At 43.6% G+C, this 14118-nt stretch overlaps 1 protein-coding gene across 1 annotated transcript; it reads left to right on the top strand.

Annotated features, from left to right (window-relative positions):
- Positions 1-8634: 8634 nt before the first annotated feature.
- Positions 8635-13870, top strand: prdm8b (PR domain containing 8b). Its single transcript, XM_026322006.1, has 4 exons — positions 8635-8723; positions 10866-11090; positions 11550-11781; positions 12071-13870. Exons 2-4 carry the CDS (start codon positions 10872-10874, stop codon positions 13327-13329), a joined length of 1710 nt encoding a protein of 569 aa, XP_026177791.1. The 5' UTR covers positions 8635-8723; positions 10866-10871; the 3' UTR covers positions 13330-13870.
- Positions 13871-14118: the final 248 nt, after the last annotated feature.

Below are 14118 nucleotides of genomic sequence, written 5' to 3'. Positions count from 1 at the left end.
CATTTGAACAGCAGAGCTGAGGTCAGCATTGTCCATATTTCAGCAGGCCTTCATGTCCCGTAGACGGTTGTCATGGTTTTGGTCACGATACCAAGCCTACTTTAAATGACTCCAACCTTTGACCCCTGGGTGGTGCGGTTCTCACAGAACTAAGGCCATTTTCCCTGATAGTCCAGTATATTTGTTACGGAGTCTGTACCAAATGTGAAAGCCAACTGTTCCATTTGGCGGAAGACAAGGAAGGGGCTGTGGCATGCATGAAATATCGAGTGAGGAAAATATCACAACACAAATGGTCAAAACTCATTAATATTCTGGAACATGTAGTGAGAAACTGAGAAGGAAATGTCCAACGTTCTTTATGTTTTCATGCGGCAACGACTCCCACTCCCGAACAACCGAAGAAACAAACCTAATTATGGACTCAAGTACCTGGTGTGAAAACACCCTGTGACGGACCCAAGACCGTTCTCCTGGACCACACCCAAGTGTGACAGCAGCTTTCACACTCAAACAATTGTTCCAAGTTCTCAGGGCAATCAGCCTCAGGTTGGGCGTGAAAACGCCCTTAGAGAGCCATCACACCTACACACACTCTTCATGGGAGAGACAATATTGTTGCACGTGTTTATTTGATAATTCACCAGCGATGCACGTGTGCATGCATGTGATTGGCCAACACAGCACACAACACAATACAGCAAAGTCAGGAGCACCTGACTGCAGACAGGACGGCCCACTGCTGACCCTGGCACGGAGCTGGAAATATTAGCGATACTACTTTGTGAAAAAGTTCCACTTGACGTTGTCCGTCCCCAGATCTTGGTTTCTGCAGTTTGGTCCAGCTTGAAAAAGTCCAGACAGATTTGTTTTACACACCATGCTGCTTCTTTTTGTCGGAGCCTGCTGCCCACTGTATAGTCTACTGTATAATAATGACTTTAAACTGCAGACATTTTCCAGTTTATTCCATCAACGCTCTAAGCACAATTTTCACCTACAAGCATCTGCACTGCTGAAGACATTAGCATTAACACTGAACAGCTGAAAGCCTTACAGAGAAATGTAGGCAGCGGTCAGTTTAGCTGATAAGTTGTGCGGGGCTGCTCACAGACCACGTTTGGACTTTCTGCAGGTGTGCTATAGTGACAGGCCGGGAAAACCCCAGTTACAACACAGGTCATGTGACATACAGGTCCAAATGCTGAGTCTCAGCTGATAATCAATCAAAGTGGAGATGTGGAGTAAACGTCTTCACGTCTGCACGTCTTCTATCTATCCACATCCATTTCATCCAACGTGTGAGCTGAACCACAGTGACTGTACCTTTAAATGTGACCTTTTATAACAGCCTGATGCTTGTGGTTCTTCAGATTTGGTAGAAATGCAAACAGGAATGTGCATAAGGACATTCCCAGTGTAGCTACAATAACCTCCAATGATTTGATGTGTGAAAAAAAAGGGGGGCATTTTAATGCACCTGTAGTTTCTGTGCCACCTGAGTCTGTGCTCACACACAAACAAACCAATCAGAAATGGAAAACGCTGTTTGATGTGAATCTTTGTTTGTCTCCGTCTCCCTCCCTCTTTCTTCTCCTCTCTGTCTCTTTCTCTTTCGTCCTCTCTCTGTCTCTTTCTCTTTGTGGTTAGAGCACCAGAAGCCGTGGAGGGAAGAGTCCGAGCCAACAAAGCTATTGAAGCAGCACTCCCCCCCTTCCTCCTCCTCCACCAGCTCTCTCTTCTCTGTCTCTCCCTCTCTCTCTCCCTCTGTTCAGGCCTTGCTGTGTTTTTGGCAGTTACTACTGACCATCATGAACGTCATTGCCAATTTTTGTGAAAACTGGCACATATGGCAGCTGAAGTGCCATATGCCATACAGAATATTTTTTGGCCGTTTCCCCCATTTGTATAATCACTGGATCCGGTATAAAAGTGGCTCATTATTAATTCATTCCTTCCCAGTTTTTTTTTGTTTTGTTTTTTTTTTTCTCTTTTCAGTTCCCCTCTGTGTGTTTTTTCCTCTTATTCGCTCATTTTGCTTTATTTTTTTTCCAAGTTCATTTGCTGTCTGTGAGGACAGGAGCGACAAGTTAATTTAACACGCTGTACAGGGATTAAAGCGATTGGTTCATTCAAAGATAAATGTTGGGATTATTGCCAGTGTGGAAGTCCATCTTCAAGCATTAATCTTGTTTACTACCATAGCACAGATTAGCTTTTAAATGCTCTACATCAATGTTATACTGGTTTATTGTAGCAACAAACCCAACTGCTCTGACATTTAGGAAGAAAGTCATCAGATACGTTTCATATTTCATTAAAGATCAGACCTGGTGTCTTTCTATATTTTCTTATTCTCACAAATTGCATTTAAAAAAAGCAAAACAAACCCAACAACGTGTTAGTCCATCTCACAACACAACACAACACACCTTTATATATCTTGTTCTGCCCTGTATTGCCTTTCTTTGGAACTATTTCCAGCGGCGGATTAATACACAATTGGCTCTAGCCCGTGTTTCCAACAGCTGAAGATTGAAGATAAAGTTCAGAACATCAACAGCTTCTGTGTCAGATCGTTGTATTTGGTGAATCGGTCAGGCACACATCGAGTGGCAGCACCGTTTCCAAAAGAAAATTCTGGAATTTCTCTTTGGTTCTTGCTTGAGCATCCATTTGTCCTTGTTTATTTCACATGAGCCAAAAAAACAGCACTTCCTGTGTGATGAAGGAGGATTCAAACAGCAGATCCTGATCTGGCTGAAGGTTGAGTCACTGTTGTGTTATACCATTGAGAGTGAGCAGCAGGTTTGACATTTACTCATATAAACTTCTGATTAAATGAGCCAAAGCCTCTTGAACGCAGCGAGGCCTTTTACCGCTGCCTTTCTTCTTCCACTGTGTCACATGACCAGCTTTTCACATTCCTCTTCCACTGTGTCAGTCTTCTCGTGTTTGTGTGTGTGTGTGTGTGTGTGTGTGTGTCTCTGACTGTCTTTCAAACACACACTTCCTCTCTGCTCTCGCCGCCTGTCTCTTCCCTCTCCTCTTCTGCCCTCCATTGGAAAGACACAGGAAGGTCCACGCCGACTCCCACACTCTCACTTCTGTCTCTGTGTTGCTGCTCGTCCGTCATCGCGTCACTTAACGAGCTGGATCTTCTTCTTTACATCTGGACTGTGTTTACAACAAGCCAGACACATCTTGTTGACTCATCTGAACAACGATTGTGTCACTGATCAGCAGATACAGGGGGTTTGGGTCCAAAAATGCTTTTGGTGTATTTGATTCACGCCTCTTGCAGCATGAACTGAATCCCTGCTGCAGGTCTGAGGAGGTGAACTAGAGGAGAAAAGCTCAGATTGGAGAAAAATCCTAAAGGAATATCCTGAGCTTTAGGTAGCTGTTTGATCTGAATACATTTATGGACGTATAAAACACAACGACTCACTTTTCTCTTATTTCACCTAAAACAAAATAAAATGAAAACAACACATTAAACGACTTCAGTACAAACATTTCACTCCCTTGTGTTTTTTATTTATTTAACATCATTTCAATGTATATTTAATAGCAGGCTGCTTCACAATACAGCACTAGAATAAAAAATTGGCTTCTGCTCACATTATTTACTCAAGGCAATTTACACGCGCACAAAAACTTGCCCTGGTGTTACGACCATGTGACGTGTGGACTTCTGGTTTCAGGATACCCCCTGATGATGCTCCTACAAACACAAACATTACGTTGTGCATATTCTAGCGAAAAGAGGTGCACGCATTATGAGCACAACATTTCCCTCTTTTTGAATTTCTATAATTATAAGGAAATATTTCTAACACGATTTGGGATTAAATTTTGACGTAAGTAAGATTTGTTAATGAAAAGCTTCAGGAGCTGCAGCTCATTCAGAAAAAAAACAACTTTTAGAAAAGAAATATTGTACAATAATATGTGTTTCATTCTTTTTGTTTGTTTTGACTTTAAAGCTACATCTGAGTGTTGCTTCCAAAGCGTTACTTCAGATACACACTGATATAGTCCATCAGTCAGCAACAAATACCACAAACGCATCAATACTGTAAGTTTTCGTGTCATAAACAAACACCTGCTTCATCGCTGACACCTGTCGAGGGCAAATCTAAAATATTAACATCGAACTATCAACACACACGTCACGTTCATGGCTGAGATGGGGAAGAAAGGCTCAGAAATGAAGCCAGCATCCTAATCCCAACATCAGACAACAATATGTGGATTTCTTTTGATTTGTTTTTACATGTATCTCAGCAGTGTCATGCTTCAGCTTTACATGGAAACAGCAGCTCTGCCAGGAGACAAGAGGGTGTAGAACCTAAAGTTTAGTAAAGGCACACAGCGTCCTATCATCCTTTTATTTTATTTAAGTGGACACACACATAAAGTGTGTGTGTGTGTGTGTGTTGGGCCATTAAAAAAACATATTTAATTACGTGTATCAAAGTGGAGGGAGACTTATCAAACAGCTTTGTTGGAAGCAGTAGCTGTCAGCATGTCCACAGCAGAGGACTCTGACGTCTGGGTGAATAACTGTGTTTATCCTGTGATGTGTTTACCCATCGAAGACCAACGCATTGGCCCCCTAAGCTGCTTTCTTTCTCCGAAGCACAAAACATACCCGATATTTGATGAGACGCAGTGACAGGGAGACAGTACGTCCAGGACGCAGCGCTGCTCAAACCCATTTGCAAAAGCGTTTGTTGTCATTCTCGTGCGTCGCTGAACAAAAGGGAGGGAATTCACTTCTCTGCTGAGAGCAGAGGATCCATCTTTGCAGACTTCTGCATCACAAGGACATGATTAAAGACAAAGTTTAGCTCTGAAGTTTTGTGAGGAAATATTCATGAATGCCTGTTGCTCCATGATAAAAATATGATTCTGTCAGAAACTCTTTCTATAATTGATGGCAGGACATTTACACGTGCAAGATTGTTCCCACAAGAAGCTGCATGATGACGGTGAATTAATCATGGCGCGGGCATCGACCTGCTTCCCTCATACAGTATTTATTCATCAGGTAACTTAGCCTGATTGGAACTTCATGCAGTAAAACGTGAACGACTGTTCATAATGTCAGTGTTCATGTCTCGAGTTGACCCGCTTCTCTTCCCACTACTTGGTGCAAACATTTAGGTATTTCTGGTTGTATTTCTGCATCAACCCAGATAACTACAGTGCTGCCATTACCCGTTGTTGCTATAATCAGAGAATCAAACCCAGCTCCAGATGATCTAAAACAAAACCACATAATAACCGTAGTTTATTTTCTGTAACTATAATCCTTCCTGTTAGCTCCGGAGTGAAAAAACACACTGACTTCCAGGGCTTTTCTACAATCATTGCACAGGAAGATGACATGGCTCACTTGTTTTCCATCCAGTGAAGACAACTAAAGGCCTGTTTGACTCTGTATGAACAGTGAGTCACAGGTCTGGAGCCAGGCTTCGATCAGGACTGAGCTGATACCGAAGACCGACTCTGGTTCAGCCACGTTAGCAGGACGATTAGGGACAGTCCTTGGTCAAACACCGTGTGCAGCTAATTCTGTATTGTCGTCCATGGCCCCAGATACAAACGGACTTCAGTGATCACCTGACTTCTCATCAGGGCCCACAGGAGTCAGTTCACACCTTAATTTGTGAGGTCACTAAAACTAATGATCAAATCTCCATCAGCTTCACTGTCGTCCAGGCCAAGACACATGACAAATGTTACTTAACGCACTGCAGACACTTAATAAAACACAGGATCACTACAAACGTACATCATCATGCTACTACAGGAGCAGACGCACATTAGCCATTAGTCCTAATGGTAAGGACAGGCTAAACTAACACTGTGGCTAAAGCTAATGAAGCTAACGAGGCTAACGAACTTTGGATGTGCAGCGTTTATTTATCAATATCTGTCCCCACTTTCCATATTTTGAACTCAGTCACTCACACTGACTGTATTAACCCTCCTCGTCACAGGGATCACAGCTTTTATTTCTGAACAAGACCCCCCCCCCCCGTGCAGTCTCACAAACTCAGCTCCTCAGGATCGAAGCAGCAGCTCAGTGGCAGCAACACGACCTTTGCCTACAGCCTGACTGATCTCTGGACTGGACTGGAAACAATACAGCTGTCAAATTATCCAGATGACACACAGACGCACCGATGCCTCAACTGTGAATTTAAACAAACACACACACACAAACACACACAATCACACACCCCGTGTCTCTCCGTGAACACACACATCCTTCCTCTGTCGTTCACTCACGTGCTGTGTGAGATATTTCAGCTTTCAGCACGAATTCAAGATTTCAGTGTGGAAATTTAACACAAAATCTAAAAAAATAAAATAGCTGTTGTTTTTTACGAAACGAAGAGCAAACCTGTCACACAACAGAGCGCTGGTCAAACAGGAAATGTAGAAACTGATTTAAGTGTTTCTCAAATGAAAAAATTCTCATAAAATGTGTTTCACATCACATGAATATTCCCTTCTGATAAAACGAGGCAGCTACAACAGTGAAGATAATAATACCTGGAAATGGGAATTGTAGTTTTTTTCCCCACAGGAAACAAGAACTCCGGAGTCAGTGCTGTTTTTATTTTGTGTCACAAAGCATCTTATCACGTCCTTCATTTTGCACGGATCCATCTACACACACACAGCGATGGAAAATACTTCCACCAAACGAGACAGAAACCAAACGCACAGTGTGAGGCCAGAAAGCAACAACTCTCAACAAACTCTGACCACCAGGGTTTGTTTGGCCAATGTCTTTGTGAATTCCTCCTCCAATAAATTTGAATGCACCTCTGATCATTCAGCTCAGGATAAGATGCTTTAGCTGATCTTTACCTTTAACATGCTGCAGTCTCTCAGTTTTGTTCTGCAGGCAAACGGTGTGTGAGGTGAAGGATTTCTGGCCAGATTTTCACAATAAAGGCGAAGAAAAAATACACAATTTACATTTTGTTTATCTTCATTGCTGTCTTTGGGGAATAAAAGCATGTTTTTTGTGAAATAATCATTTGATTATCATCTCTTGGGGTCAAAGTTCACCGCTCAGTATGTTTGAGAGCATCACATTCACTTTGTTTTCATGGTTCCTGCTGCTGCCTGGTTTTATAACTTATCAGTGAGCAGGAGTCACCTGTTCTGTCCCTGCTCTGTAACTGGTCACGACCTTTAACCTGCACATGAATTTGGCCAAAACTGCTTCACCAAGTGAACGATTAGCATTTTGACAAAGTGAAAGGTGGTTGGTTCATTTAGTTCCTGCTTTAGTGCTGAATGAGCTGTTTGTCCAACACTACATTTGGGTAGAAAACTGTTCATATCATTGATTTTTTTTTATTTTTATGGAATAATAATAATAATAATAATTTGCACATTGCATTTATTATTTAAAACATGTAGCCTACATTTAACACACACCCACATACAAAGACACACAGAAAATAGGATTTTTTTGTCTTCTTACTGTTACTTAACCTAAAAATTGTTATCAGATCTAACAGAGAGCTAAAAATAATAATATCAGCCTAACTTCTTATTGTTTTCTTTTAACTCGTCATTCATAGTCTTAACATTATGTGTTGGTAAATGACATTTTAAAAATCAGAGGCTTGAGGTAAAACAGTACTTAGGTATTAAGAATTAGAGATACAGCCTTGCCACTGCACGAATGGCTCCTTTTAAAGACATAAGTAGTTAAATAAAAATCATTGACCTCCAGCTTTCCTTCCATCATCCATTCATTCGATGCAAATTATACACGGGCGCCCCCTAAATGAGCCTCAGCACAGTACAGACAGCAGCAGCTCCGTGGTGAGGATGCCCGGGATACCCAGCCGCTCTGGCCGCATGCAGAGCCGCTTGGCACGGGGGGGAAGGCGGCGGACGGAGCTCACGGTGACCCGGTGCTGCCTAATCCGAGTGTCCCAATCCCAGAAGTACGTGAAATGCGGGTTAAAACCACAAAAGAGGTCAATTTAAATTGCACACATTGAAATGCAACTTCAGTAGTGTCACTGCGTAAAAAGGCTTTTGTGTTTTCTGTTAAATAATAAGAATTTCATGTTTTATTTTCACTATCGAACAGCTATCGAACAGTTCAGCACTAAAACGCCACTTTATTCTAATGCAACCACCAACTATTGTGATTAGAATTACAATAATAATGGGAGGGGGTGAGGGGGACGGTAACCCTCAGCACGTCCATAAATCGCATCAAGTGACAGTCGGCCAGTGAAGAGTTAAAGGGAGGAGACGCAGAGTGACACGCCTCATTGGGTAGATTATGTGCCGCAAACAAAAAGTGTGTGTCGGTGTGCCAGTCAGCCAGAGCATCGGGCCCCATCTGCGCGTCTCTCTCTGCCTCCCTTTATCCCTCCAGCTTCCTCTGCCCCGCTCGGTCACTCCCAGTGTCGGCGAGTCTCTGCAGCAGCAGCAGCAGCACTGTCACTTTCACCACCGGGGGGGGAAATGTACTGACACTATACGGACCAGACCGGGAGCGCATCACCATCTCCATCACCTCCATCAACGTCACCGCATCCCCCTGCTTGTTTTCGGGGCTTGTTTTTTCTTTTCTTTTTTTCCTCCGGGGGCGCAAACGGGTTTTGATCCGCAGCATCGCTCGCAGTTCGTTTGTGGATTATTTTTCTCTCACATCGACGGAAAGGAAGGTGAGTGAAACGCAAAGCTGTGTGTGCTGTAGATAGTTTTAGAGGCGGACAGAGGACGGGTTCTGGGTTTGATTTGCGCGGCACATGCGGCCACACATCCTGCAGGTGAAAACCCAGACGCAGATGTTTCAGCGCCGCGGACAAAACGTACAATTCAGTGAAAGCGCTGATTTAGGACAGTTTCAGCATGGCACGGCTTTAGCAGATGGGCTAAACACCCCCCATGTCTGCTCACCCCCACCCCACCCGCAGTGGGTTTGAATGGGAGGGTGGCTGCTTTCCTCCAGTTTATGGATGTCACAAACATTCCGCTCTTTATCTCCTTTTCCTCGTATTTGACCCTGACACGTATCATTCATGGGATTGTGTGTGCGGCTTCCTAATTTATCAGTCCACTGTGTCTGTTCCTCTGAACATTGAGGGGTTCTGTATGGCACCGGAAACAAATTGTTCGGGCTCGAAACGCAGCGCTAAGAGCCGCTTAGGAAAAGCTGGACCGTGCGCAAAATGTTTCTGCTGCTGTTGAGCCTCTTAGGAAGAGAGAAAATTAAATCAATGGGAATAAAGAAGACGTTTATTAACACACTACCAAAAGGTTTTTTTTAAATATTTTTTGAATTAAAGGAAACAGAAAGGAAAGTCAGCGCAGCAGCGTTCAGTCACAAAACCACAGCCGACGGTGCAGTGGTTCATATCAGCCAGTGTGTTCCTGAGCTGGATCGCGCAAAAACCGTGTTAGTTCCCGGTTTTATGCGAAAGAAAAACTTTTGTCGCAGCTGTGGACTTCTCTGTCTGATTTGATTTGATTTGATAATCCATAGTTTGCTCTGTGGAAGTTGTTTGAGCGCAGTTTACAGTGATTTAGAAACTGTCACCAGTTAATCGAATAAACTGAGACGCACAGGCCCAATAATAATAATAATAATAATAATAATAATAATTCGGATTAAACAACAATAAGAATAATTTATTTGTATTTAACAGTAATTTATTCCAATAATTTTGGAAGCACAATGTTTCAGAGCGCCTGGATTTAATTTGACTTGGTCTCGGCGTCCAGTGCGCTTCATCCAAGTGTGCGTGAGGTGCAGGTTTGTGCTGCATGAGGGAGGCAGAGAGTGGAAACACACACTCAGAGGTTAGAAACGGGAGAAAAGAAATAATTAACTGGTCGTGCTGCTTTAATTACAGTCTCAGAGGGAAAGTGGTGGATTATGGTAATGAGGCGACATACGCTGCCGCTTGTAGAAAGGACAGAAAGGTTGGCTGACATGAAATCACTGACTTTGACAGTCCACTTGAAACCCATTGGACATGCTCGGATCGCTCCAGCTCCTCCTCACTGTGGCGTTTTAATTCTCTCTTTATTCTCCGGGAATAAAAATCCCCTAAAATTCTGAGTTTAGACTGAGAAACCGCACAAACCTATAAATCCTTAGTATCAGAGGAGCGTTATAGTTTTAGAACAAATCTGTAAAAAAAAAAAAAAAAGAAAGAAAGAAAGAAAGAAAGAAAGAAAGAAAGAAAAACACGCCATAAAGACGAGCGAGGCCTTTGAGAACCACAGACACAGTTTAGGAACATTACAGAAATATTATGGGGATTTATCGCAGTTACAGCTGAATAGACAGAGGCCTGCTGGTGCTAATATTCCCCCTAATCCTAATTCTGATGCTAATAATGATAATAAATTCTAAATAAATCTGAAATATATAGAAAACCTCAATAATAATAATAATAATAACAATAATAATAATAATAATAATAATGAGATATTTGGGTCGTTGACACGGTTTGGTCTTTTATTTTTGATTATTATGTAACTGACAACACTGGGACACCTTATCAATATGCTGACGGTGAAGTTACTATGAGGGTTGAATTAATTAGAAAAAGAAAAAAAACGACGCCCTGACAGCTGCTTTAGTCAATCTGTCTAGGAGGAGATTTATCTGCGTCTAAACAACCAGTTTACGCTGGTTTAGGTTTCAATTTATGGCTTATTTTCGGGTTTTACTCAAATAAGATAAAAAATATAATATAATTTATGATTCTAATGCAGCAGCTTCCGGTGCTTTTCGGGTTTTTTTTTTTTTTTCTGCCTGTTTTCTGGCTGGAGGCTGAGGTTTGGTGTCTCTGCAGGGTGACATGGAGGAGTCCAGCTCTCAGAAGTTGGTGTGGGATGGAGACGCCAAAGCGGTGCAGCAGTGTCTCACGGACATTTTCACAAGCGTCTACACGACGTGTGACATCCCAGAAAACGCCATTTTCGGGCCTTGTGTGTTGAGCCACACGTCGCTGTATGACAGCATCGCCTTCATCGCCCTGAAATCCACCGACAAACGCACGGCGCCTTACATCTTCAGGGTGAGGACTTTATCTCTACGACTCCTCAACGAGTCCACTCTTTATTCTAACACTTCTGTTTACTAGTTTCCCTGCTCTGCAGCTTCAAACCTAATTGTCCTGGTTCCTACAGCTGCACTGGAACAAGAAGTTAAAAGTAAAATAAAATATTCCCCCACGCATGAGCACAACAGAGTCGAGCTGACAGTGTTTTTGAACTGCAACAGGCCATTTAGTCCAGACTGTAACAAAAGACAGAAAATCTGCTAATGCACAGGAGCAAAAATCCATTTTTAACATCAGCTAGTTAGTGAAATAACAACGGGTGAGATTTTAGGTCCTTATGTGCTGCATTTTTATTTATTTCACCCTAAAAAAACAAGATTTTGACGCAGGAGATTTGCCTTAAAATCTTGTTGAATGGATTTGAGGTGTCGCACTTGAGTACTGACTGTAAATGTGCATGGATGTGTTGTACAGGTGGACACCTCAGCGGCTAACAGCACCTCAGAGGGCTTAATGTGGCTGAGGCTGGTTCAGTCCGCCAGGGACAAGGAGGAGCAGAACCTGGAGGCCTACGTGAAGAACGGCCAGCTCTTCTACCGCTCGCTCCGCCGCATCGAGAAGGACGAGGAGCTCCTGGTCTGGTATGGCAAAGACCTCATCGACCTGCTGCTGCTCAGCTCCAGCAGAGCACCGCTCAAGAGCAAAGGTCAGTGAACTGGACTGTAAACCACTTGATCACATTATCATTTGGCTTTATTTTACTTCACAGTCACAACAGTTTTAGCTCTGCAGCTTCATGGACATACATTCTCAGTCTGGATCTGTTTGTTGCATATCTGCTCTGGTGCTCCAAGAACAATTTTGGACACTTTTGGACAATTTGTGATAATATCCGAACTGAAATTTAGTGCAAGATACAGTACAGAGTTGGTGCTTTTTGGATTATTTTAAGCAGCATCGTCTTGGGATAGAACTAATTTCTGTCTTCTATCCAGGTTCGTCCCACCACTCGTGTCCAGACTGCAGCCAGCGATTCCAGTTTGAGTTTCCGTTTTTGGCCCATCTCCGGTTCCGCTGCACCAAAAGACTGCAGAGCATCACAGGCCCCGAGGACGAGCCCAGCAAAGACAGCAGCATCGAGCGACCAAACACGACCCCGACCAGGACCAGCCCAAAGCTGGGTCGCTCCGAGGGCTTCGGCAGCCCTCAGGACAGCAACAAACCCTCCACAGACTTCCATAATCTGGCCAGGGATCTAGAGAACAACCAGAGCAGCACGCCAAGCGACAAGGAGGCCGAGATCTGCAGCGAGAGCTCGGGGAAAAGGAAGTTCTCTGAAATAGAGGAGAGGGAGTGCAGAGGGCCCAGCCTTCCTCACGCCAAGTCTAAAGACGAGCTTGCAACGTCCGCACAGAATTACAGAGGAGCGTACGGCCTGGAGGAGAACCACCGGACCTTCTCGCCACACTCCACAGAAATCGGTGAGGGCAAACGCAGCGCCTTCACCGAGGTCAAGAAGTCAGCCCAGAGCCTCAAACACCACAGCGGCAACAAAAACCTCCAGAGCTCCAACTCTGAAAACAAAGAGGGTGGTCGCTCCAGCGGCGCTCCCTCAGAGAAGCACCTTAACATCAGGCAGGTGCTGTCGGAGACTCAGCCACCCCAGACCTCACCCATGGGCAGTGCTTTCACCTCCGTTGGCCAGCAGGGTGGCGGCAGCGGTGGAGAAAGGAAGAGCGCCTTCAGCCAGCCGTCTCGCTCCTCCTTCTCCCAAATCTCACCGCTGGTGATGCCGCCCAAGCTGCTGGACTGCCACCCAGCGGTGGGCGACACCATCTCCTCTAACAGACTCTACCAGGCTGACCACCTGGCTGCCAAGCTGCAGGGCGCAGAACTGGGCGCCAACTGCCCCGTGGCGGGCGGCATGGCCAAGCAGAATCCCTTTGTCTATGCCACCACATTCTGGCCCAAGAACTCTGGACCGATCCAGCTTCAGATGCCCTCAGCGCTCACCCTCCTGCCGCCATCCTTCACCTCCCTCTGTCTGCCGGCTCAGAACTGGTGTGCCAAATGCAACGCCTCCTTCCGCATGACCTCGGACTTGGTTTACCACATGCGATCCCACCACAAAAAGGAGTACGCCATGGAGCCTCTGGTCAAGCGGCGGCGCGAGGAGAAACTCAAGTGCCCCATTTGCAACGAGTCCTTCCGGGAGCGGCATCACCTGTCACGTCACATGACCTCTCATAACTGACTTTTAAAGACTAACAAAGGATAAACATTCGTTCACCAAGGAGGGACTGGGTCCCTGCCTGGATTTAAGCACTCCGAGTGGAGATAGGCCACTTAAAATTATAAAAACACCCTTGCACTTGTTTTCACTTTGGACTCTGATCTTCTAATTCTGTCTAATTCAATCTGTTCACTTTTTCTCCCCTGTACAAAACGTCACGTTTCAGCTGTATGCAAATGTGTTTGGACTTCTAAAACGAATCTATTTATGAAGCAGTCTGAGAATAAGGGAAGATTTAAATATGTGTAAATGTACAGTAAGTTGTATTTTATATCATATAAATGCAAATATAGAGAAGAAATGCAAATGTAGTCATATGTCATGGTTTACAGGCAGCAAGTTTTTCCATGTCTACGATGAGTACGGACACAAATTGGGGAAATTATGTCAGACTATATTTCAGAGTGCATGTATTATTAAATAATATTGATTTAAGATGCAGTCTATACATTGCAATGTAAATAATTTGTTTTATTTGAAATACAAAGTGTAATATTTTGTGTCAGTGGGAAATAGTTTCAGTGTTTCTTCCTTTTGCGGAAATTTACTACTTGATAGTTTATCTAATCATGTTGAATGCATTGACAATAAAATAGCTTTATTTTCAAAACTGTTCTTCCTCTATTTTATTTTCCAACATGGAACTGAAGGTTTTTGATAGTTCCTCAGTTATTTACACCACTGGTCTTTAATTTTGCTTTCCACAATAAGATTACATTTTCAAAATAAAATATTTATAAAGCACAAAAA

Source organism: Mastacembelus armatus, chromosome 9 (assembly GCF_900324485.2).
Source record: "Mastacembelus armatus chromosome 9, fMasArm1.2, whole genome shotgun sequence".
Lineage (NCBI taxonomy): Eukaryota > Metazoa > Chordata > Actinopteri > Synbranchiformes > Mastacembelidae > Mastacembelus > Mastacembelus armatus.
The sequence above is the reverse complement of the archived record's forward strand: the minus strand, read 5'-3'. Positions and strand labels throughout refer to the sequence as shown.

Coding starts and splice junctions, on each gene's coding strand:
- prdm8b (XM_026322006.1), top strand. CDS start 10,872: ATGGAGGAGTCCAGCTCTCAGAAGTTGGTGTGGGATGGAGACGCCAAA. Junction 11,091..11,549: donor CGGCGCCTTACATCTTCAGG/GTGAGGACTTTA, acceptor TGTGTTGTACAG/GTGGACACCTCAGCGGCTAA. Junction 11,782..12,070: donor AGCACCGCTCAAGAGCAAAG/GTCAGTGAACTG, acceptor TCTTCTATCCAG/GTTCGTCCCACCACTCGTGT.